Source organism: Sus scrofa, chromosome 1 (genome assembly GCF_000003025.6).
Source record: "Sus scrofa isolate TJ Tabasco breed Duroc chromosome 1, Sscrofa11.1, whole genome shotgun sequence".
Lineage (NCBI taxonomy): Eukaryota > Metazoa > Chordata > Mammalia > Artiodactyla > Suidae > Sus > Sus scrofa.
Window position 1 is genome coordinate 64201924 of NC_010443.5, and position 26109 is coordinate 64228032.

At 40.4% G+C, this 26109-nt stretch overlaps 1 protein-coding gene across 24 annotated transcripts in view; it reads left to right on the forward strand.

The window, feature by feature from the left end:
* Positions 1-26109, forward strand: part of KLHL32 (kelch like family member 32) — a 228515-nt gene that overhangs the window by 123255 nt on the left and 79151 nt on the right. For 21 of the 24 annotated variants that reach the window (XM_003480291.3, XM_021073289.1, XM_021073272.1 and 18 more), the window contains one exon: positions 6059-6157. The exons of 2 other annotated variants lie outside the window; for them this stretch is intronic. In XM_003480291.3, the coding sequence (XP_003480339.2) occupies positions 6059-6157 (99 nt within the window). Of the gene's footprint in view, positions 1-6058; positions 6158-26109 lie in introns of those variants that run through there. One more of the 24 variants, XM_021073308.1, reaches the window with a different exon arrangement.

Here is a 26109-nt window from a genome sequence, read left to right on the forward strand (position 1 = left end):
TTCATAAAGCAGAGGGAAAAAAAATCACAGTGAGCATTTCCATGGCTATTAAAGACAGTCCATACCAGCAGCTAATGTAAGTAGCAAAGTCAAAGTGAGAGGGAAAATAGAAGAAAAAGAACAAGGAGGAGATTTAAAAGGATGGATGGATTGGTCAGAAGGAGCTGAAGAAGGAAAGGCAGGAACGCCTTGGAGTCTGTGTGCTATCAGTCCAAGCCCTGCCCTCCCGTAGTCTGGTCAGGTGAGGAGATGGGGAGATGGCCCATCTAGTGGTACCAGATGCAGGATCTCACCTCACCTCCTATACTCCTCTTTCATGAGTGTCTGGTCTTGTGTTCTGCCTGAGGATATTGCTGGGACCAGGTGCCCCAGTCTTACTCCAGTCTGGGAGACCTTCACTAGGGTTGTACAGATTCAACCCTTCTTGGACTGGTGGGCAGAGGCCATGTTTGGACGGAGTGTTCAAGAGTACCTCCTTCCATCAGGGCAGCTGGCCCCCTTCAGGACGGAATTCTGATGTAGTAACTCTCATAGGTATCTTTAGAGCCACTCTCTTCAACTGCAATTGTAGCTTTTACTTCTATTACTTTGTCATGCCCCCCAAGTATCACCCTGACCATAGCTCCTGGCCAGTTCTTATCCTCAGTGGATCGAAATGAGTGCAGAGTCTCAGCATTTGGGGTAGAGGCCAGCTGTGGACTGTTCCTCAGTTCACATGGCCTAGCTTGCCACTGCTGCAAGAAAGCGTTTGTAATGATATTGTCACCTTCCCAGCTAGTACTGTCCAGCTTCCCTCTCTCAAGTTCAGCCTCCTGTATTCTGTTACCTGGAGGTCAGGTGTAATGGGTGGCTGGGGGACCAGATTCCATTCAGATGGCCTGTGAGCAGGAGGCACTTGTGCCCCACCTGAGATTACATCAGAACTGTTCCATCTAATCTCAAGATGCCCCCGGCTCTGACTCAACCCAAGCAGGTGAGCGACATCTAGGAAAGAGATGATACCTAGCCCAGTTTGGTGGCTTTGGTGGTTTTCACCTTTGCCTCTGCTTTCTAGACCACTTAGCTTTATGCATCCTGCATTTCTTGATCTCTTTTGTTATTTAGACATTTGTTTTGTCCACTGTTGATGCCTCCTCTGAGCTAAGCTCCTCCAGTTTGATGAATGACTAGATGTGTCAAGCTCCCCTGCACCACTCGGTGCTCTGAACTCTCAGGGTACACCTTTCCCTCCTGTGGGTGGTCCTGGGGTGCTCTTTCCTCCTGTCTGTCCTGCTTTGGGTGCCAGACTAGACGTGGATGGGTATACATTTTTGAAAGGCCCAAAGGTAATGAAGATGGGCTCTGCAGCGCCTAAATTTAGCAGTCTCAGTTGTCTTCCATAAACTGGCACATCTGAGTGCCAGGGGCCATTTCCACTCAGTTCTTCTAAGCGGCCCATTTTCACACAGTTCTAAGTGGCTGATGGACAGATTCACCATACTATAAATCATGAGGAGATGGAAGCTTTGTTTTCCTACCCAAACACAAATACAAATTCTCTGGGAAAATGTGTCAAGGACCACCAGTCATCAAAGATTAACATAGTGGAATTATTATTTTTTTTTTTTTTGTTGTTGTTGTTGCTATTTCTTGGGCCGCTCCCGCGGCATATGGAGGTTCCCAGGCTAGGGGTTGAATCGGAGCTGTAGCCACCAGCCTACGCCAGAGCCACAGCAAGGGATCCGAGCCACGTCTGCAACCTACACCACAGCTCACGGCAACGCCGGATCGTTAACCCACTGAGCAAGGGCAGGGACCGAACCCGCAACCTCATGGTTCCTAGTCGGATTCGTTAACCACTGCGCCACGACGGGAACTCCAACATAGTGGAATTTAAAAGACTCTACTGTAAGTGGAGCTGAGGAATGCTGGTTCTATTTCCATAAGTGAGACCCAGCTTTCCTGGTGGGTTTTGTTTTTTTGGTTTTTTTCAAACTATGCCCTATAAAAGCATGTAGAGATTTTCTGTGCTAAAGCATCTTTTAGGTAAACCTATGCTGTAATGAGAGAAGGGAAAAAACTACAGAACGAAACCAATAAACAAAGATAGGAACAGCGCCAGTATGGGTTTCTCTTGTGAGGTTTCTCCAGGTGAGCCTGCTGGACACGTTACACGTGCTGTGGAGTATTCCACTTGTCTCTCTGTGATATCTGTCTTTGTGTTTGGCATCACTGAGCCTTGGAGGTTATCATGAATGCCAGTTGTGTGAAATAAGCGCAACTGACAGGATTTAAAGGCTAAGACTAACCTTTCTAATCCATCTATTCCCCATTCCGTGCCTTAGGCCATGCCTCTTCTGCAAGAATACGCTACTGTGATGAGAGCTGCAATAATTTCCTGAATGTCAGTCAAAGCCTCTCTCCTTGAGGAGCTGGAGAAATTCCAGTCTCTCCTTCTGACTAGACAAGAAAGGAGCTGTAGAGAGTTTTCAGAAAAAGATTAATGTTGGCATTTCTGGCACATGTGCTTATTAACTTTTTCACTTCTTTAATAGTTCAGAAATAAAATTTGTAGTCCTTTTACCTCTTTCCTCTCATGCTAGGCTCATTAATTAAATTAATTCTGAACTTAAAAATCTACCTAGAGATAAGGTAATTTGTCAATGAAGTATTATATGATAAACCATCAATATTAAGTGAAAGCTTTTTTGTTTGGCATTGTTCTAAGTGCTGGTGACACAAAATGGACCAAGTCCCTACTCTGCTGAATCTTACATCCTAGTGAGTAGAAAATCATCCAATAGACAAATAGATATGTACTGTGTTGAGAGGTGGTAAGTGCTATGAAGGAAAATAAAGCAAAGTGAGGAGATAGGGAATAAGGGTGATGGGGTGTGGGGTACTGTTTAACATTGGATGGGCAGAGAAAGCTTCTCAGGTAAGGTGATATCTGGGCAGAGGTCTGAAGGACATTAGGGAGTGAGCCACCCTGATGTCTTGAGGAAGACTGTCCAGGCAGAGAGAACAGCTGGATGTAAACACTAAGGTGCTCAGTGGGTTCAAAGAACCTTTTATGGGATAGTGAAGACTTTGGATTTTTTTTTTTTCAGTGAGATAAGAAGTCATTGGAGAGTTCTGAATAAAGGAATGACATAACTTCATTTATGTTTTTAAAGGACCCATTTGATTGGTACTATTAAAAACAGTGTGGGGAGGCAAAGGAGAAAGCAGTTCAACTAGTTAGGAGGGTATAATAGTCTAGGAGGACAGCGGATTGGACTAGAGGGACAATGGTGGAGGTAGTACTGAGAATATTTTGGGTTCTACACTCTTTTGAAGATAGAACCAACAGGAATAGCTGATGGATCTGGATGTGAGATATGAGGAAAATAAGAGGCTTCAAGAATGACTCAGGTTTTGGTGTAAATAACTGAGAGTTGCTGTTTGCTAAAATGGTAGGGTTGGAATGGGAGCAGATTTGGAGGTTGGTGGAGAGTGAACAGTAGAGTTTGGGGCATGTTCAGCTGGAGCTGCCCTTTAGACATCCAAGTGATGATGTGGAAGGGGCGGTTGGCTATCAGAGTCTGGGGTTCAAGGATGAGGTTGGGGCTAATGAAGCAAATTTGAGTGTAATCAAATTTGTATGGATTGTTGTATAGCCATGGGATTACATGAGGTCATCCATGGAATAAGTAGAGAGAGGAAAGAAGAGATCTGGGAACTGAGCTCTGGGCATCTCAAAGCTTACAGAGTGGAAGGAGTTGGAAAGCGGCTGATTATTGAAGTAGAAGAAACTAAGAGAGAGAGAGTGTTGTGCTAGAGACCAGGGAAGAAATCACTCCAGAAGAGCGATCAACTCTGCTAACTGCTGCCGGCTGGAGTAAGATTAAATACCGAGAAATTTGGAATCAGAGGCCACTGGTGACCTTGACGAGAGCATTTTTAGAGGAATGATGGGAACAAAACGCAGCAGGAGTGGGTTTGAGAGAGAGCAGTGTAGAGCAAATAGCAGTGTTTTATATGGACAACTTTCCTGAGGAACTTGGTTATGAAGGGGGAGCCTGGAGGGATCTGAGGGGTGAAGGGAGGGGATTTTTATGTCTCATGAGCCATAAGGGCATATTTGTATGCTGATGGGAATTACCACCCAGTGAAATGGAACAGATAATGATGCAGGAACGAGGGAGAACAAAATGGGAATGGGGGGATGGGATCTAGTGCACAAGTGAGGTGCTGAGGAAAGTAAAATGTGCTGATACAGGTACAGGAAGGTGGAACGGTAGATTTGGTGGTGGGAGCCTTTGGAAGATCATGAGATCAAAGAAAAGAGAGAGAGGAGGAGGTGGAGGCTTAAGGAAAAGGGAACATGCGAGAGGGAGTTGAGTGGGAAAGCAAACTGACCATGTCAGTGTTTCTCAGGTTTCCATGTACGTCAGAAGCACAGGCCGGGGAAAAGGGGTAGTGTTAAAATACCAGTTGCTGGGCTTCACCCTGAAAGTTTCTGATTCAGTTAGGTCTGAGGAAGTGCCCAAGAATTTGCAGTGTTCACAGGCTCCCAGGTGATGCTGATGCTGCTGGTGCAGAGGCTAGACTTTAGGAACCACTGGGCTCGGGAAATGCATTAGGATGATGGGAGCAGCACTGAAGACCTCTTTGTGCCTGGTAGTCTTTCGAGGAAAGTGAACTTAGTCAAGGTGGTTGTATGTTTTTCTCCAGCCCTGTTCCCCAGCTCAGGAGCTGGCAGCAGTAGGCACAAAGTTGGACCCCAACTAGGAAAAATGAAGAATTGATGTCACCAATATATTTGGGAAGTTTTGTTTCTCTGTGATGCATTTATATTCTTAAAATGTTATTGCTACATCTTTTCTTTGAAACAGAATGGATTAGAGAACCTGAGATTGAGAAGGAAAAAAAAAATGAGTGTATGGTCGAAGTTTACTGTTGTTGGACTTAGAAGTAAAATGAGTAATATCCACCTCTGATCTCATATTTCAAGGAGAAATGTACGCCCCCTTTCCCTGAAATACCTGTCAGCCATACTGTTTCTATGATTTACGACAGAACAACATTCTGAAATATACTTTGAAAAACTAAAATTCAGTTCTTTTGTATTTATAAGATATTTATCACAAACTGAATTTTAAGACTATTATATTTTTCTTTGCAAACGTTCACATCCTTCTACAACAAGTGGGTAAGTACAGAGCCTTAGGAATTCTCTGGTGATTCAGCAGGTTAAGGATCCGGCGTCATCACTGCTGTGGCTCAGGTCACTGCCATGGTTGCAGGAAGGGGGACCTCTTCGTGGGCCCGAGAGTGGGCTCTTACCTAATACTCATAAATGAATTGTCCGAGGAGACATAAGTGCTGACAAAGCAAGAGACTTTATTGGGAAGGGACTCCAGGGCAGAGAGCAGGAGGGTCAGGGAGCCCAGGAGAATTGCTCTGCCATGTGGCTCGCGGTCTCCAATTTTATGGGAATGGGGTTAATTTTTGGGTTGTCTCTGGCCAATCATCTTTCTTGGCTGGTACTTGGTCTGACTCAAGGTCCTTCTTGGTGGCCTGTGCATCTCTTAGCCCAGATGGATTCCATCGCCAAGGATTCTGGGAGGTTGGTTGTCTCCTCCATCCCAGTGGATCTTCCCAAATCCTCCTGGTTAGTCTTCAGGGCAGCACCTGTTGCTTATCAGGGCCTCCTGCTGTGAGACAACTCCTGCAAGTGGCTATTGTTGTGCTTGTCCAAAGTGGGCAGTTCTAGTCAATGGTCCCCTAACAGTTCAAACCCTGGCCTGGGAACTTCTACGTGCCATGGATGTGGCCAAAAAAAAATTTTTTTTTAAAAAGGGTGAAGCCCTTATCCACAAGAAATGAGTGTTGGAAATGAGAACTCAGCTGTTATAGTGAGGGCCACAGCTCGTTAATCAGAATAGAAAAAAAGAACTGACTTCCATAATAAGGAACGGTATTAATTCAGATGTAGGATGTTAAGCAGCAATTTAAATACAGTATATTTGCATGTTAAGCAAGAATTAATTTTAAAGTAACTGATCATTTCTTTTTATTAAAAAAAAAACAACAGATTTTGTTGGAGCCAGGCGTGATCCAGGATGTGCTAGCAGCTGGCAGTCACCTACAGCTGTTGGAGCTTCTCAATTTATGTTCCCACTATCTCATCCAGGTATGTGAGCTTACATCCTGTTAATATGCCCTGCGCTTCCCTTCTCCCTGCAGTACTTCATGGACTGGAGCCCAGTGACAGGTAAAATGGGGGTGGGGGGTCAGGAGGTAGGAGATGTGGCCTTTGGTGGTGGAGTTTCTCCAGAACACAAGCCCAGAGGCTCCTAGGAAGGCAGCTGCAGCTCTCGTGTCCCCGACTCTTCCTGCCCACCCCAGGTTCCCACTGCCCTTGGGAGGCAGAGGAACTCAACAACCACACACAGGGTTCACTGCTAGGGCCCTGGGAGGTGAGGCTGGGAAGACTCTTTTTTTGAAGCAGTTGCTATTTGGTTGCATAGTCATTTAAGACTTTAGTAACGAGAGTTCCTCTTGTGGCTCAATGGTTTGTGAACCCAACTAGTATCCATAAGGATATGGGTTTGATCCCTGGCCTCGCTCAGTGGGTTAAGGATATGGTGTTACCATGAGCTGTGGCATAGGTTACAGACACAGCTCCGATCTGGAGTTGCTGTGGCTGTGATGTAGGCTGGCAGCTCCACCTCCGATTTTAGCCCCTAAAAAAAAAAAAAAGAAAGACTTCAGTAGCAGTAGCTAACATATCACAAAGTCATACATAATTAATTGCTGCATGAACTTCCCAGGCAATAATTGCTGGAGAAATGATGAGTGATCTATGCATTCTTGCCCTGATTTGCAAGGGTTTCAGGAAAGGCTCTGCAAGGGGGAAGGAGAAGAAAACTCCCACCTCCTGAGCACCTGCTGTGTGCTCACTGATGCTTCATGTTTGGTCCTCATAACAACATTGCACATTTTTATAGGCAAAAAATAAATAAATAAATAAATTCAAAGCTTCGAAATATACTCAGCTTGCCTTGGGTGACAGAACTGATGAGTGATAGGCCTTTCTGATTCCAAAGACCTTTTTTTCCTTATTGGATGAAACCTCTTGGGTTCAATAGTAAGACATGGGACATCTTAGGGAGAAAGCCTGGCTGTAAGTCTCTTATTTTGCATAATTAAGTACTAATCCCCTATATCCTTCCATTTCCTCCACTGGTATGGCTTTGTTTTGTTTTGTTTCTTTTTTTATGGCTGTACTTATGGCATATGGAAGTTCCCAGGCTAGGGACTGAATTGGAGCTGCAGCTGCCAGCCACAGCCACAGCCATAGCAACTCTGGATCCCTGCCGAGTATTCGACCTACTCCACAGCTCAGGGCAACGGTGGATCCTTAACCCACTGAGTGAGGCCAGGGATCGAACCTGCATCCTCATGGATACTTGTTAGGTTCATAACCTACTGAGCCACAATGGGAACTCCTGGTGTAGTTTTTAAATTTGCATTTCTTATAGCGTTAAAACAATGGTGAAAATAAATTTTAAAAAATAATAAATCTACACAATTGAATTCTACTATCCTTGTGGCACATGACATGTTATTAACAAGGAGAAACATCCTATTTGTTTTGCTGCCTAATTATTTTCTTCCTGATCCCTTCTCTAATTCTAAACACAGTCTTTACTTCTGTTCCTCGTTAGGTCATTTCCAAAGCTCTTTCTCATATATCATCTTATTTCATCTTCCTGGCAACCTCAGAAAATGGGAACCACTGCTTCCCAGGGAGGTAGTGAGAGGACTGCCAGCAATGTTCACCTACGGAGCAGTTCAAATACAGCAAATGAAAGTTTTATCATTATCTCAGAATCCCTAATCTAACAGTAAATGTTTAACGAATTTTATCTTATTTTCCTTTCATTTCCCCCCGATATTGTCGGGTGATGTGGGAAAGCTGTTTTAATCCCTTTCTTCCTGTAACAAATGGGAATAACAGAAAGGTTACAAGCCTTCAGAGGTGTGTGTTTGACTTGTGAAATTGAAATTACTTTTATTTGACATTTCTATATCAAATATTGCAACTTGAGCTTTCAGCATCATCACCTGATTCACTTTTTCCATGGCAGGTAAAAATCGATGATATGTGTTGACAAAAGTTTGATTATAGTGCTGATTATCATGATGCATATTAAAATAGTGTGTATATACAGATATGTATGTGAATACTTATACCTATAATTTTCTCTAAACGAGAATTCCAGGTGAACATTGGAAGTACATGTGTTTCTTCCCTACCCCATCAAATGAATCTCTTGAGATACCAGGTGACGTGTATGCACTTTGGAATTTAATTCTTGCAGTTCATTATTTTTGCTGGGGAAAAGTGTAGTTTGAATACAGATATGTTTTATGGACAGTTTCATTTATTATTAGTTTTCTTGAGCAGTGGTTGGAATTTTCACTTTCTTTTCATCAATATGTTTTCTTTTTTTTTTTGTTTGTTTTCTTTTTTAGGGCTGCATCTGCAGCATATGGAAGTTCCCAGGAGGGATCGAACTGGAGCTGCAGCTGCCAGCCTATGCCACAGCCATGGCAGTGCCAGATCTGAGCCACATCTGTGACCTACACCATCACAGCTTGCAGCAACATGGGATCCTTAACCCACTGATCAAGGCTAGAGATCGAACCTATATCCTCACAGAGACAACACTAGGTCCTTAACCTGCTGAGCCAGAATGGGAACTCCCAATATGTTTTCATTTCATTCTCTTAAATAACTTTTCTTTTTTATCTGTGATATTGCAAAATGTCCAACTTGGAAAAGAAAATTTTCACTATAAGAGGACTAAGACCATACATATGCAAAAACTTTCATTATGTCAGTCTTTTAAAAATATATGCCCTGCCTCTCTTTGGGGATTATCAGATTTCCAGAAAGGGTCAGTCTGCTTTTATATTTTGATTCAATCTATTTACAGATTTTAGTTTTGTTGCCCACTTGATTTTTAATTTCCTAGGAAATCATTTTACTGGGTACATAAAATATTTTTTTGTTGTTAAAAAAATCTCCAGCACTTAAAATGTACTTAGAAGTTATGACCCATCAACATAGGCTAACATATTCTCCACCCTTGTTCAGTACTTTTCCCAAATAGGAGTTGGGAAACCATTTTCCTAAGATACATCATTTTGTTCTCAAATGACCATCATTTCAGAGCTGTGCAGGGTAGACCTCTGCTCTGTACCTCCTGTGTCCTCCAGTGCCCATTAAGAAGCATGTGCTAGGAGTTACCGTTGTGACTCAGTGGTTAACGAATCCGACTAGGAACCATGAGGTTGCAGGTTCGATCCCTGGCCTTGCTCAATGGGTTAAGGATCCAGCATTGCCATGAGCTGTGGTGTAGGTTGCAGACGCGGCTCAAATCCCACGTTGCTGTGACTCTGGTATAGGCTGGCAGCTACAGCTCTGATTGATTAGACCCCTAGCCTGGGAACTTCCATATGCCTTGGGTGTGACCCTAGAAAAGACCAAAAAAAAAAAAAAAAAAAAAAAAAAAGCATGTGCTAGGAGAAGCCTTGGTGGACACTTCCTGAGCTTCCCCCTAAGCCTCCCTGGGCCTCCCAGGGAGTTCTTGCCTTGACCCAAAGCTCTTGCCTTGACCTAAAGCTCTTCTGCATATGCCTAGATGCTGCTGCTGCTGCCCCCAGCCCAGGGAAGGGACACTTTGAGGCCACTGTAGGGGCTCCTTTTTCTTGCTTTTCCTCTGGCAGTCCACTGAGGACCGGGACCCCATAGCACAGGAGCAGTGCCCCTCTGTGTCAGTGAAGACCACCATCAAATTACCCTTCCCAGACTGTGAGGTCTTCCCCATATTCATTTTTGGCTCCAGGCCCTCTCAAAGATCCCTCATTGAGAACACACACATTCTTAGTGCATGTGGGTGGGATTAACTGGTAGCCTGATGGTGATAACAGCAAATTGATGTAGGGAGGGGTGGCTACAAGGGGAAGGGGCTGCGGCAATAGCCCATCATCCCAAGATGAAGGATTCAGAAGTAACTCCTGAGTTTGCATCCTCTCTCACTTGCTTTGCAACGAAATGTAGCCTGATCGTATTATATATTATTAATAAGTATGACCTGTCAGACTTATCTGCTGTCTGAGATTCAGTCCCAATAAAAAGTGAATGCTTCTTTCCCTTTTCCTCCTTCTACTCCTCTTCCTTGTCTGTTGCTTTTTAAAAAACGTTTCACCAGAAAGATGCATCAGTTCATTAAAGAGCAATATTTGGGTTTAAAATGGGTCCAGTAAAATGCACAGATTTTCTTGTTTTTCAGAGTATGCATGTTTACATGAATGCGATTCACTATATTAAATCCTGTAAAGGAATCTCTGCAGACCATTCTCAGGAGAAATGGCCTATGGATGTGTGTCTACTAGTTTATCCTCAGAAAAACATTACAGACGTTTTGAATCTACTTTGTTTTTCCAAAGTTTGATTTTTCCTAGCCTTTTTATTTATTTTTATTTTATTTCTCTTTTTTTAATTTTTTGGCTGCACCTGTGGCATATGGAAGTTCCTGGGCTATAGATTGAATCAGAGGTGCAGCTGCAGGCCTATGCCATAGCCACAGCATATCAGATCTGAGCTGCACCTGTGACCTAAGCTGAAGTTTGCGGCAACACTGGATCCTTAACCCACTGAGCAAAGCCAGAAATTGAACCTGAGTCCTCACAGAGACTGCATCAGGTTCTTAACCTGCTGAGCCACAGAAGGAACTCATTTCCTAGTCTTTTTAAAAATTAACTTCTGAACATGCCTATCTAAATATCACATAGGCATTTCAAGTGTAGCATGAGAAGACCTGCCCTTTTGTCTGTTGATAGTGCTATTGAGCTACTAGTTGTCCAGAAAATTGGACACAATCTCTAACTCCTTCTTCACTACCGTATCCAATCAGTTACCACGTTGGGTTGATTCTACCTCCCAAATATCTCTCAGGCTCTTGTCTTTTCTCTGTCTCTAATTTTCTTACCCTTCTTTAGACTCTCACTATAATTGGCTGTAAGTTAAGAAGAGTTCATAATTTTCTCCTGCAGGGTCTTCCCTCTCTAGCTTCCATCCATGCCAAACCATAGTCGCCAGAGCCATCATTATCTTTCTTGGGGTGGGAGTGGGGACAGGTATTTATGGAGAGCCTGTCTGTACTGAGTGTTTTGCACAAGGATTCCCATTTCCGCTCTGCTAAGTGACCCATTAAGGCAGGTGGGTGTTCTTTCCTTTTTACAGATGGAGAAACTTATATTCAGAACTAGGATGTTGATTCAATTTGAAAACCTCCACTGGCACCCCTCATGATCATTCAGGAGCATCATTTCACCTAGAGAACCCTTAGCCTGCTCTCCGTAGCCAGGTCTGTTCCACCCTGGCCTCATCTCCAGTCTCCATGCCTTTCCTAGTCTGCTGTTTTCTGGACCCTGAGGCCTTCCTTTCATGTTGGAATTTGTCATCAAGAAGAAAGACTAGGTGATGAGGAGCCCCAGAGATCTGCAGAGCCTTCAGGCATTGCCTTCAGATTGCACCAAGGGGCAGGATTAGGGAAAAGACACAGAAACACACACATCCACCCTCCCTCACCCTCCCCTGTCATAACATCAGGGGTACTGACCAGTGGACTTTGTGTTGTACCCCCTGAAAGTAATGCATGAGGAGAGACACATGAATTTCTGAAAATATCTTCTTTTGTAGTTACCTTTCAAAAAAAATAGTTCGTACATTCTGTAGTCCCCTAGATAGCAAATAGTACGTCCTGTTATTTGATTAGCAGGTGTTATTTTTGTTTGCTAGGTATCAGCCTTTATTATGAACTGCAATTTAAATATTGTCAGGAAAGAACCAGAGTTCCCATCGTGGCTCAGTGATTAATAAACTCGACTAGTACCCATGAGGATGGGGGTTTGATTCCCCAGTCTCACTCAATGGGTTAAGGATCTGCCATTGCTGTGAGCTGTGGTGTAGGTCACAGACGAGGCTCGGATCCCGAGTTGCTGTGTCTGTGATGTAGGCCAGCAGGTACAACTCCGATTCGCCTCTAGCCTGGGAACCTCCATATGTCACGGGTACAGCCCTAAAAAGACAAAAAACACGCGCACATACACACACACACACACACAAAGAAAGAACCCTCACCCAACTTTCTCAATAAGACCACCAAAGTGGTGAAATTAACTCCTTTTGATAGGAATGTACTTTTAGTATCTATTCCTAGGCAGCAGGTGGCAGTGTGAATCCACCAGAACTCAGGAGTTAATTTAAAGCAAAAATCAGAAAAAATGAAAAGAAAAATTATTTATTTTGCTACATATTAGTCTTGTGACCTAATCAGTAAAAAAGTCATTATTCACACCACACTGGGCAATATGCATTGTAATTTTTAACAAATAATAGGAAACTGTTAATGTGTTCACAGGAAATACAGTTTTGTCTTGGGCTGCTGTGGTCATTTATCACCGTACTTTGTGAAATCACTCATTTGTTCTAATTTGAATGTAAATGACTCTAAGGTTTTACAAATAAGGTGACAGACTCACATAAATGTAATTGCAGGGTTCATCTCCCTCTTTTTATATATCACTCATTAGGTTATGAATTAAATACATCGTATTAAACCAGGGGCATGTCCAATGATGATATTGTAATGGCAAATTACTCTATGCTATTAGAGGTGTATTTTTTATTCATGGACATTAATTTGTCATTAAGCGGCATTAGTTTAGCACTTTTATGGGGAAGACGTGACCTGAAAGAGGAGACGTGCCACTGTGATGTGACAGGAAAGGGACAGGAATGCTCTAGGTAGAGCATTTTGTCACTGTAAGGAAAACAGGGAGGGGGTGTCTTTTTTTTTTTTTTTCCATTTGTTTTGTTTTCTGCTTTTACAAGCATAAAAGATTATTTCCCTAAATTGAAAGCATTGCTTTCTTTACAGTGTACACATTTGGACCATCTTATAAAGCAAAGCCAAAATTCTTGCTATTAATCATTTGGAAGCTGAGAAGGTAAAGGGAGCAGGAGGGAGGAAGTGGCTTCCTGCCCCAAATCTCCCTCCTCTGTGACTGATGCTGATTAGTCATCCCTTGTCTTCATTTAGTTTTACACTAAATGGGCTACTGTGAGAATTCGTCATTTTCTCTCTTCAGTGGAGGTACAGAGGTTTAAAGAGTGTTATTCTCTCATGAGGGTATTAGGAAGAATTCTGGGTATCCTGGGGTTTTTTCCATAAATGATGATTTTAATATTCTTTTACTTAGAAAATATTTTTCCTCTTTTAACTTTGGGAAGCACTGGATCCTTGAAATAGCTTCAGAGAAGCAGAAAGTATCTGAGTGCTGCATTTGCATCAATTCTCTCATGGGTTAATGTGGCTGGAAAGTGTCTTACCCACCCCACTTATTCTGTGGGACCCTTAAAGGCAGGGATCATGCCTGTCTTATACCTCTTTATATTTTACCCCTCCCTCACATCCAGTCACAAAAGCTTGGTGTGTGTATTGGTCAGCTCAGGCTACCATAGCAAAATATAACAGACTGGGTGATTTATTTATTTATTTATTTATTTATTTATTTATTTGCTTTTTGGGGCTGAGCTTGTGGCATACGGAAGTTCCCAGGCTAGGGGTTGAATTGGGGCTATGGCTGCCCACCTACGCCACAGACACAGCAACGCTAGATCCAAGCCAAGTCTGTGACCTACACCATAGCTCATGGCAACGTCTTATCCTTAACGCACTGAGTGAGGCCAGGGATCGAACCTGGATGCGTCCTCATGAATACTGGTCAGGTTTGTTACTTCTGAGCCACAATGGGAACTCCCACACTGGGTGATTTAAACAAATATTTATTTGTCATAGTTCTGGAGGCTGTAAGTCCAAGGCCAGGGAACCAACATGGCCAGGTGCTGCACTGGTGAGGACTCTTTTCCTGGCTTGCTGACAGCAACCTTCTGTCTGTGTTCTCACATAGCAGAGAAACACAGCAAGCTCTTCGATGTCTCTTCTTAGGAGAACGCTGATCCCACCATGAGGGCCCCACCCTCATGACCTCACCTAAACCCAGCTGCCTCCCAAAGGCCCATATCCAAATACCATCACATTGGGGCTTAGAACTTCAGCATATAATTTTGGAAGGACATAGTTTAGTCCACAGCAGTATGTATTGAGGGAATGAATGGTGCATCCATTCAGTAATTTTTTTCCTGCTTAAATATTGAAATTTTATACTATGGGCAAAAAATATGTTAATCAGTCAGTCTTTCATTAGTTTTACCCATTGAATAGAATTTTTTTGTGTGTGTTGAAAACGCTTTCTATGGGGATTGCATTTGGCACTGAAATCTTTCATGTTTTACAGTATTTTAATCGGTTATCATTTTTTAAACTAAGTAATATTACAATGACTTATAGGAGGTTATCTCTTCCAAACAATGTATTATTATAATTTTAATTATTAAATTAGCAGTATCTCCTAAATACATAATATATAGTGGGTGTTCTGAGTAGAATAATTTATCTTCAAGGTTGAGAAGTTATAACTTACACTCATTTTTCTCCACTGCTGAGCTATTTTTTTCCACATTAGCTAAGACAAATGATTGTACCAGCATATATATTTAATATGTCTCTAATCAAGTACACTAACTGTGTGCTATTCCATAGTTCACTATAGCTGATACCCTTGTATTGGGAGGAGGTTAAAGTATGAATTTTGGAAAGTATATTACAAACAGTTGAATCTTTTAGTATTTTAAAAAATTCAGTTAAAATGATTAAAAAGGGTAGAAATATATCAGCCCTACTAAATCCTATCCAACTCCTAATTAGTCTAATCATGGATATTTGCTATCTGGCATGGATGATCCTGAATATCATATTTGCCAAATATCATTAATATTTGGCTCTAAAATGTAAGTTTTTTTAGTAGCCATTTTAGGACTCCAGTTAATTTTTTCATATGCTATTCTGTTGGCTTTTCTTCCCTAAGCCCACAGCAAAAGATGTCAGTGAGAGCCCCGAGATACGCTGACTGGCCAAGGAAGTCATTTTGGCATTTTAATTTGTTATGTGGATAATCTTGGGTTCACTGTTTCTTGTTGGTGAGTTTTTCAAGGGAAGAAAGATTGTCTTGAAGGATTTTTCTAATATTAGTCATTCCTATTCTGAACTAACTCTTGTTCAGTGGGCAATTTTAAAATAACTTTCAGCATGTTTTTCTTGAAAATAAAATGTTTCCAATGTTTTATTAATGCTTGAGTTCAGAATCAATAAACAAAGCAAACAAAATCAATCTCACTTAATTCCATTATCAATACTTGAAATTAGAGGCATTAAAAGAAAATCTATGTTTCATTTAAGATATTCATCCTCCCACCCTCCACTTGCAAATATTTCTGCCATAGTTAATGTCTGCCCTGCTCGCTACAGCTAAACTATCTTGCAGCGACTTGATGCATCAGATACCTCTTGTCCCTTGGTTTCAATGTCTTCTCCACTGGCACCTTCCTTTCCTTTTTATGTATTTATCTATTGTTTTGTTTCCTTTTTACCGCACCCACAGCATATGGAAGTTCCCAGGCCAGGGATTGAATACAAGCTGCAGCTGTGGCAACACCGGATCCTTATCCCACTGCACCACAGCAGAAACTCCTTCCTTTCCTTTTAAAATAGAATCAGTATGATAGGAGAAACTTCTCTTCTCTCATTACCACAACCCAATCCTTCCATTCACTACCAAACTGGTAATAGTATCTGCACTTCTTATCTTCTGTTCATTTTTCAATCCTATTGAACTCAGTGCTCTGCCTTCATTACTCCTCAAAAACTGTTTCAACAAGGGGCACCAAAGCCTCCAAATTGTCAAAGGCAGTGGGCTTTTTATGGTCCCTTCATGTGACCACTCTACAGTCTTTGACTCTGGTATGTAGTCTTTTCAGTCTTTCTTTCTTACACCTCTGTTGTCTCAAGACTTCTAGTTCTCCTCCCTCTTTTCATTTCCTTTACAAGCTCTTCTTCCATTAGTGCCATGATCATCCCTCTGAGTACAGTGGTGCCACATGGGTGGCCCTCTCTTCTGCTCACCCTCACTCTGTTTCATCCACATGTGGAGGGTCCCAGTCCTCTCTCCAGAGCTCTGACCTCTGTGTTCAGAGAGTCTTTCCACTTGGCATCACATGTGCATCTCAAGTTCATCATCACCCAGTCTCATGCACCTGATCCTCTATTAAGGACCATCATGTTATAGGGACGGTAATATTATGCTGCTCCATGATCTCATGAGTTCCCACAAAATTTTATTGGTTTAGCCTCTTAAGTAGTTCTCAAATACACCTTCTTCTCTTTTTCTTCATTGTCACTGACATTGTTCAGGTCTGGATTATTTTTCCTAGATGTTCAAATGTGCTTCCTGCCTATTGTCCAAAGCTAATCCATACTGAATAAGCTAAATTATTTTTCTGGCCCCAAAACAACTGGATCCCGAGCTGCTTGTTACAGACGAGGTTTCTAACCTTGTCCTTTTTCCTTCTTGTCTCCTGATTGTGACCTGTTCTTACGGTACCCAAGGATAGCATGTTTTATTGTCTCTAGGCCAACTGCCTTGTCAGCATTTCTTCTTGGAGATCCCGTGGGCACGTGACCTTTCTGAGTATTAACCCAAGCCAGAAGCCCAGGAGTCATCCTACAATATTCCATCTCCTTGAGCTACACGTATACTGTCACCAAAACCTTTCAGTTCTACTCCTTTTGTTTTTAAAGACACTGTTTTTGAAAAGCAGTTTTAGCAGTTCCCATTGTGGCTCAGTGGGTTAAGAACCTGACATAGTGTCCATGAAGATATGAGTTCAATCCCTGGCCTCACTCAGTGGGTTAAGTATCTAACATTTCTGAAAGCTGTGGTATAGTTCTCAGATGTGGCTTGGATCTGATGTTTCTGTGGGTGTAGTGCAGGCCGGCAGCTTCAGTTTGATCCCTAGCCTGGGAATTTCCATATGCCAGAGGTGCAGCCTTTAAAAAAAACAGAGAGCAGTTTTAGGTTCATACAAAATTGAGAGGAAGATACAAAGACCTCCCATATGCCTGCCTTTCCCCCTCCCCCATATGAATAGCCTCCCCCATGATCAGTTTGTTACAATTGATGAACCTGCATTGACACATCACTAGCACCCAGAGTCTGCAGTTTACATTGGGGGTGACCCTTGGTGTTACACATTTTGTAGATTTGGACTAATGTACAATGTCATGTATCTACCATTATAATATACAGAGTAGTCTTACTGCCCTAAAAATCCTCTGTACTCTGCTTGTTCATCCTTCCTTCCCGTACCCCCAACCCCTGGCAACCACTGATCTTTTACTGTCTCCATAGCTCCACATTTTCCAGGACATCATGTAGTTGGATTTATTCAGTATATAGTCTTTTTAGATTTATTTCCTTTGCTTTAGTAAGAGGTATTTAAATTTTCTTCATATTTTTTCATGGCTCAATGGCTCATTTTTTTCAGTGCTGCATAATATTCCACTGTCTGGATGTATGTACTACAATTTGCTTAACCCTTCACTTACTGAAGACATCTTGTACACTTCAAGTTTAGGCAATTATGACCAAGTTGTTATAAATATCTGTAGGCAGAGCTTTGGGTGAACTCCCTCAACTTTTAAAATCTTTCGTTTTCTCTATTTTGAATACCACTGTCTTAATTCAAATCCCCTTATTTCCTGGACTAAAGAAACCAATGAACCTGCCTTCGTTCTTGCCTCACTCCAATCCTTCCTCCAAAATTCTGGTTAATTGATATTTAAAAACTTTTAAAAATTGTATTTGATTAATTTTTTAAACAATAATAATCTGATTATATCAAAGTCTCGCTTAAAATCATTCATTAACCAGTGGTTCACCATAGCCTTCAGAATAAGGTTCATTCTCCTTAATGTGGCTCACAGTTCCCATTTTAATTATGAAACTTCCTATATCATTAGCCTTTAAAAAAAAAAAAAAAAAACAATTTACTGCCCACATGGTTTGCCACAGTCATTGTGAGCTTCATGCATTTCCCTGTACCCAAACCACTTTGTATGAAGCCTCCTTCTCCATGGATTATTCTTCCCTCACTACGTCACCTTATGAATTCCTCTTTAACCTGCAAGTACTTTGCTCATGTGTTGTCTCCTCCTCCAGAGCTGCCTGATCAATCCATATAGTTGGAGTTAGATTTCCCTCCTCTTCATTAATTATGGGCAGTCATCCAGGGTGCTAATCACACTACATTATTTGTGTTGATTTACTTATTTGTCTCCCTGTGATATAAATTCATGTCCCGGAGTTATGTGATCTTGGGTAAGTAACATAACCTCTTTGTCCATATACCTCATCTGTAAAATACAGATATGCTCTTGTATACACAGAGTACACCTTAAGGCTGTTGAAGTGTTCATAAGATAGTGCATGCAAAGTATCCTGTAGCATAGTATGCTACATGCAGTAGGTACCTTGAAAACCAGAACCAGTAGAATGGGATGCTTCACTTGTGAATTTCTCTACCTACTCTGCAGGTACCTTCCTACCCACTCCTGTCACTCCTGTCTTCTTTCATTCCTGGAAATGTCACAAACTTTACAACCTACTTCCAGTCAATAGCATACTGGATAAGTCTATTCCTGAAAATTTTGGAAATAGTAACCATTCTGTAAAAGATTCTGTAAAAGGTATTTTTTTCCCCTCTGGGCCACTTCTCTTTGCTTTTGTAGAAGTACATGTATTGTTTTAGAAAAAAAATAAGTCACAAATAATTAAATGGGCTATTGCTTTCTCCCTGCCTCTAATAAATGAAAACATCACACTGAAATTATACTTTAATAAATAGTAAAAAAAAAAAATTACTTTTATGTAAAATTTTATGGCACACCCTTGCATATGGAAGTTCCCTGGCCAGGGATTGAATCTGAGCTGCAGTTGGCAGCAACACCAGATCCTTTAACCCACTGTGCTGGGGTTGGGGATGGAACCTGTGCCCCCGCAGCAACCAGAGCTGCTGCAGTCGGATTCTTAATCCACTGCACCACAGTGAGAACTCCAAAATTGATGCTTTGTAGATAGGGAGTTTTGGTTTATTGTTTCCTGTGCCCTTCCTGGTAATAACATATCTTACCCTATCCTCATATACAGAATTCAAGGAAAAATTGGAAAAATCTTTCTAATATTTGCTTAGAAACGCATGTTCGAGTTCCTTCTACATGTGCTTCCATGATAGGAATTTTTTGTATTATAGTTGCATGGTGCCCTGAGTTGCCTGGCTAGGTGAAATATAGGCAGTGCATTTGTTTAACAGAAAAAAAATATAGGTTATTTCTTACTAGGAGACTGCTGTCTGCATGCTTGCCTCACTCCAGCTGTCTTTACTTCCTAGACATCTACCTCACCCCCTTTCTCACTGTCTCTCCACAAATATCCTTTAGAGCAGGCTGTCAACTTTTTCCTTGCTGCATTTCGAGGGACATGTGCTCAGGTCCTGGAAAGTGACTGCTTATCTGTGTCATTAGTTCAGCTCCAGGTACCATGCAGTCAGCCCCATACCTTCAGTATAATGTTTACCCCCTTCAGAGGCAGGGATGAGGGGCTGGCTCTACATCTCGTTCTGCTGCGAGAATAGATTTATGCAGGTTAGAGTCATTCCTTTCTTCACTCAAATGCAGGCTCTGTGTGAGTTCTTAAACTTGACCATTGTGGAAATCACCTGAATAGCTAGTTAAAACAGGCTGCTGGGCCCCACCTGTAGAATTTCTGATTCAGGTCTGAGGAGGAGGCTGAGCATCCTCTAACAAGTTCCCAGGTGATACTGATGTTACTGGTCTGGGGACCGCAGTTTGAGAAACACTGCTTTAGGTGTTCTTGCCACCTCACTTCACATCAATTACCAGCCTAAGCCACTGATATTCAGATTTTGAAAGTGCCAAAACATTTAGATAAATTGGAATTGGTCCTAGTTTAAATATATCTAAAATTTTATGTATAATACATAAAAATACTACCATTATATATCCTTCATAGCTTCCAAAATGTAAAAAGCCAAAAACAATGCAGATTTGAAACAAAAAAAAACCTTACGAATCTTTATTCTTGTATATAATAACCATTAAGACAAAGCGTATGTGGATAACTGAGGGATTATTGAAATTCTGCAGAATTGGGCTAATCTTTAGCACGTCGACTTTGAATAGCAGAGCTAAGTAAGGAAATACATCGTAATTGCGTCTAGGCTGTATTCTCCAAATTTTTTTTTAACCTGATTTTGCCTCTCATCATTCAAAAAAGGTTTGTAATTACTGAAATTTTAGTTTGAAAGCCCCAGTTGCCCAAATAGACTGTTTTCAATTAAAGAAAGAAAAGTATACATTAATTTCCTCTATATAGTCTGTAATTCAGTGGTAATCACCTGATGTGCTGAGGCAGCTTTAGTAAACTTTGCAATAGCATTTTGCAGCATGTGATGACTGGGGCCAGAATTATTTAGTTGTTGATGATGGTTGTGTCTCTGCATTTCCATCCTACGAGATTTCCAGCTTGCTACGGACTTTCCCAAGGAACAATATAAAATTATTCATGAGCCGTGGATATTATGCATACAATTGATTATGAAAATGTACTAGTAACCTAATTGTAGAATTCCTCTGTTATACAGCACAAATGTATTTAAATAGGCCTTCAAAGACTCCAAGAATTAGAGCATGCTGGGTTTTTCTTCCTTGTATTTTTGAATTGCTGCTAATATTTTGTTTTAGTTTAATCGCATTGTATCATATGCATATTTATATTGATTCATAAATAAATAGTTGCATTCACTTGTCCAGATATATCTGTTTGTATATAAATGTATCTATATCTCTCTATACATTTATGCAAATAATTATATCTGGTTTTACATTATTTTATCCTATCACAAATAATCTGGCCTGCATTGTCAATGAATTGCTCATTTTTTTCTTCCATAACTTTTAGACTTTATCCTATCAAACCTAATCTAAGATACTATGGAGAAGACTCACAGGTCCTTTTATGTACCTGATATGCATGATGACTTTTTTCCTCCTTGGTTCCTCCTCAGGCTTTGGGTTTTGTTTATTTGTTTGTTTCAACATGTTCCAAAGGGCCAGCCCTTCACCACACATCCACAACAAAGCCCTTTATGTTGCTTTCTCTAGTCCTGGAGTGCAGTCCTTTTCTGCAGCACCAGGTCATGTAGTCATGTAATACCTTGATTTATAACTAGGTTGTAATCCAAATATGAAACAGGTGGAATCGCAACTGGGTATGGTGCCTTGGATATTAATGGCTTGGCTCAGCAGTGGAATTTCTAAAGCTGTATACACTTTTTTTTTGCCTTAATTATGCATTCATTAAAAGCTTTTATACCCAACAGAATAAAGTAAATATTTTTTGATCTCCATAGTGTGCTCCCAGACTGTAGATTTGCACAGCAGGGTCTTGATAATCTGAATAAATTGTATTTCCCCAAGGAGTTTATCTTTCAAATAAGGTCATAAAGAAATGCAGCTCTTCTGTCCTTAGATTTCTCTGTGTGCCTTTTCCGCTGTGTGTAATATAGAACATGGAAACCAGAGTACATTGTAGTCATACATACTTGGTGATGGTCCAGTATAATGTCTCAATCTGTTCTCCTTTTTTATCTCTGGTGCAGGGTTTTTAAGTACAAAAGAAATGAATGATTTTACATAATAACTGTGATTTTGCTGTTATTTGTGGAAAAACAACGTCCATATTAGATATTCAGTCTTTTCCTCTGACCCTATCAGTGAGTAATATTTACAGAATATGCAAAGCTATAATTTAAGCACTGTTAATAGTATTTTTAAAAGGGAATTATAATAATGAGATAGCTACTGTATGTTGAGCATCTACTATGTGGAAGGTACTTTACATATGTTTTTGGAAGTCCTTACCACAGATCGCCTTCCCCATTTTTTAGATGAGAAAATTAGACTCAGAGAGGTTAATCATTTGCTGAAGCCATCCTTATGTGTCATCTTCAAATCATGTGCTTTTCCTATAGCTCCAAACTAAAGAGGCAGCCAGTTCCTTGTCCCCACAACTTATAACCTAGTGATAGAGGGAAAACGTAAAATTGTGAACTTAAATACATAGGTACAAGTTGAGCTTACAGTTTTTCTGAGTCATAAAGAATAAAATGGCAATATGCCTGCTATGGAATGGTAAGCCGAAAATGACATACAGTTGTAAAAAGTTTAGGCAATATCTATTTTTCCTCTTCTCTTTCTGCCTGCTGTATTTATTTCCAGTGTGGCTAACATTCTAGGCATTTTAAATATTAAAATATTTAATCAACTCATTTAATATTTAATACAGCATTATTTAAATATTTAAAATATTTGATTTTTAGAGGAGCAGAAGAATCAATGTTTTACTGTAAACTGAGAAATGGAGATAATGTTGAATTTTCATAGGTCTCATATTCTTTCTTATGTACCCATTATCCATAAGTCAAAATTTATAAAGTTGCCACTTGGTGAAGATAGATGGCTCTAAAGAACTACAGAAAAAGTCTGTACAACTGGGGGAAAAAGTATGTAATCACCAAATGGTTACAACAAAGAGTTGTAGCGAAGGGTTACAGAAAAGGGTTAAGCAAATGATCTGGGTGTACAAATAGCTCCTGAAATTAGAAGTCATAAGAGGGAACAGTCCTTCCAACGTAGGAGGTGCAGTCTGATGCTAGTCGTTGTCCTCTCCCCAACACTGGTAATATTTGACATGTTTTTGGCAAACAGCATGGACATTTATGTATTTCTAGTTGTCACTATATACAAAGAGATGTAAGGTTCCTTTTTCAACCTCTGGGAAGGAAAAAAATCAACATGTGAAAGGACAGAGGACCCAAGCCTCACTGCAGAAGCCAGGCCTGATGCATCTGGTACCACAAATGGGTGTTCCACCATGTTTACTGATTGTATAAAACCCTGATGAGTAGTTAGCATCAAGAGAGAATTTTCTAAATTCAGATCAAATGTTTGAGAGCACCTGCCCCAGTTAATGGTGAGCAATCTGTTCATTTTGCCCAATTATGAAATCAGACCTATAACCAAACTGTCATTTCCTCTTTTCATTTGAAGTCATGGTGTGCTTTAAAAAATTAAAAAAAAAAAAAAAACATGCTGCTTTTTAAAAATCCTTAATCCAACAAATATTTTTATTTACAATCTGTGATAAAGCATTGCAGCTGGCATCATAGAGGATACAAAAAGCGTAAGATGTAAAATCTACTTTTTACTAGCAATGGTTTTACTTATTGGAAGATATATCCATGAGTATCTTACGACAAGTTCATTGGTATGTGATGGGCAATTTGAAGTGGTAAACATTGGGACTTAGTGAGAAAGAACTTGGTTTCTGTGTACTACGTCTAGGTTGGTATTGGTCTCTATAAGCAGTCAATACAATGTTTTTATTTAACTTTTAGTTACCATTGCTAAAAATTAAATCATACTGGTTTTATATGCAGAGTGGCTTTATCAAGCTACTTGGAATCTATTTGAGAATAGCCTTTTAAAAAAGATTTTTTTTTCACATAACATGGTTAACTTTTTATTTAGAAGAGTCCTCAAAATGTGATATAATATCAACATTTTATAATAGAACTTCAATTTTTATGTGTGCTATTATATGAGAAGCATAGAAACCACTGTATCTCCTGACCATCTTTATCTGTAATGAAGTATTTACATGTGGTAATTGAGGTGACATTTTGAAGGGGGTATAAGTGAAGGGCATTAATAATTGGAAAAGTTATAATTGTAATGATGAAAAATAGCATTGTCAAAATAGTCACATCTTTTGCGTGTTCTTACCTAGAAAAATCTGGAATCCTGTTCAACTTGGTTGTCTGAGAAAGGGAAAAATTCAAGAAATGAAAATGGTGTTACTTTTATTTTGACCTTGAGAGAAGCTGTTTATTATCTTGAGCATAAGTCATAGTTTTCCATACTGATAGTACAGGTTATTGATGTTTCTTTTTGTTGCATAAGTCAGTAATGTTCTCAGAGCTACATGAGGCAAGAAGAGAAATCGGTGTTATTAAGGCCATGTTTTTGCATGGTTATCCTTTGTGTTAACTCAGAGCATCTTCATCCGATTTCCAGATCTTGTCAGTTTAACAAGGACTCCTAGATTTGAGGAAGAGTATTTACTGGGCAGATATTGGGGATCATCTACAGTGGCTGCAGTCACAAGATGACAGATATTTTCTGTGTTCTGTATGCATCCTGTGCCAGGGCTATAAGTACACTGCAGTGCTAGGGGGGCAAGAGGTTACTGATAGGCTGGGAGACACAGGGGTGTGACTGAAACAAATATAGACTATGTGTTAGCCTATCCATTATTGATTCTCAGCCTGTATTGCTGTTGGCATACATCAACACACATCTCTATGTTGTGGCATACGGGAGCTAGGCTGTGGGTTATGCATGGTGAGCATGCAGACTTCAGCTGTAAAGCTGTATGTTTTTCTCTCATTCCAGAAAGTATCTTAGTTATGCAAGTGAGTCTGGGTGACATTAGTTCAGGCATAGGCTTAAATCTTCTCTAAATTATAATATAGATAAAGTCTTGTAGGAACTTTCATCACTAATACTAATTGGGATATTGAAAGATACTTGCTAAAACAATGGCCAGTTACTCTGCTACCAATGAGAACCCCACCAGGAGACATCCATCACAAAGGCGGATTTTTGCTGCCTCCCCTGGTTTGGGAAAAGTGGTAAAAGGATCCCAGGTTTCCCCACTGACCCCCAACTGCCCTACTTCCTCCCCACTCACAGCCTTACCACCTGATAATTTGCCTCACAAAAAAATTATATTTGAAAAGAAAAAAAACAAAAAAAGAAAAAAATTATATTTGAATATAACGCCAAATAAGACAGTGTTTGGCTTTCTTTTCCTTGCCATATTCAGTAATCTGGGGAATAACCATTATCATTAATTAGGGGAATAAACCACACCAAAAGACTGAATTTGGGCAGTATATAAGGTTGAAGAATTCTTGCACTTGGGAAACTGACGTTTATTCCATAGCTAGTATAGTATTGGGGACACATTTTATGGCTCTTCTTCTGTTATTTAACTTGTCATTCACACTATAACAAACAAATAGAAGGGAAGAGAGAAGCCGAATAGCCCTAAACCAAAGGAAAATAAATACTATTAAAAAGAGTCCCCAAAGACCAACAATGTATGCACCATAATTCTGAATAGAAACTAAATTTCAAGTGGAAAGAGTGTGACAGAAATGAAACCTTTTTAGAAAAAGAGAAAAAGATTTCCTTTTACTCAAGAGAGTTTCTTGTTGCTGAGCTATAACTTCAATTCAAAACCACTGCCTCTACCTGAGTACTTGGATTTCTAAGTCGTAGAATATAAGAGAAGGGAGACAATCTCATAATTAGAACCAAGTATCATTTGAAAAGCTGTTTTGATCTGAATAGCCGATTGATAGAGAAAATAATTTTCTTGGGCTGAAAAAGAAATTTGGGGTGGATCGAAGTATTTGAAAATTATTTTCACAGCAGAGCTATTATATTGCACTTATCCATTAACACTTTCCACTCTAGCCACTGTTAATGGTTTTCCCATTAGTAAAACTGGCCACTGGTTTTGCCTCATGTGTATGTGTTGAGAGGCCAGAGAGAAAAGGAAGATGAGGAAGGCCAATGAGATATGAAATTGGGCCAATTTGGATGATATTCAGAATTGAGTAGACATGTTGGAAAGGCATGGCCTATTCTGTTTTTGCTTGATTATAAATAAATAGAAAACATTCATGGACATTCTTTCATTCAACTATTATATATTGAGCATCTGCTCCCTCATACATGTTAGGGATGCAATACAATCTTTGGCACCAAGGACCTTAGATTCAGTAAGCAGATCTGTAATCAAAGAGCATTTACTTACATGCTAGAAATCTGCAGGGGACAGGGTGGAAGCACAAAGGAGGAAGTGGTCAATTCGATCTGAACCAGGGAAGCTGAAAGGGTGAAA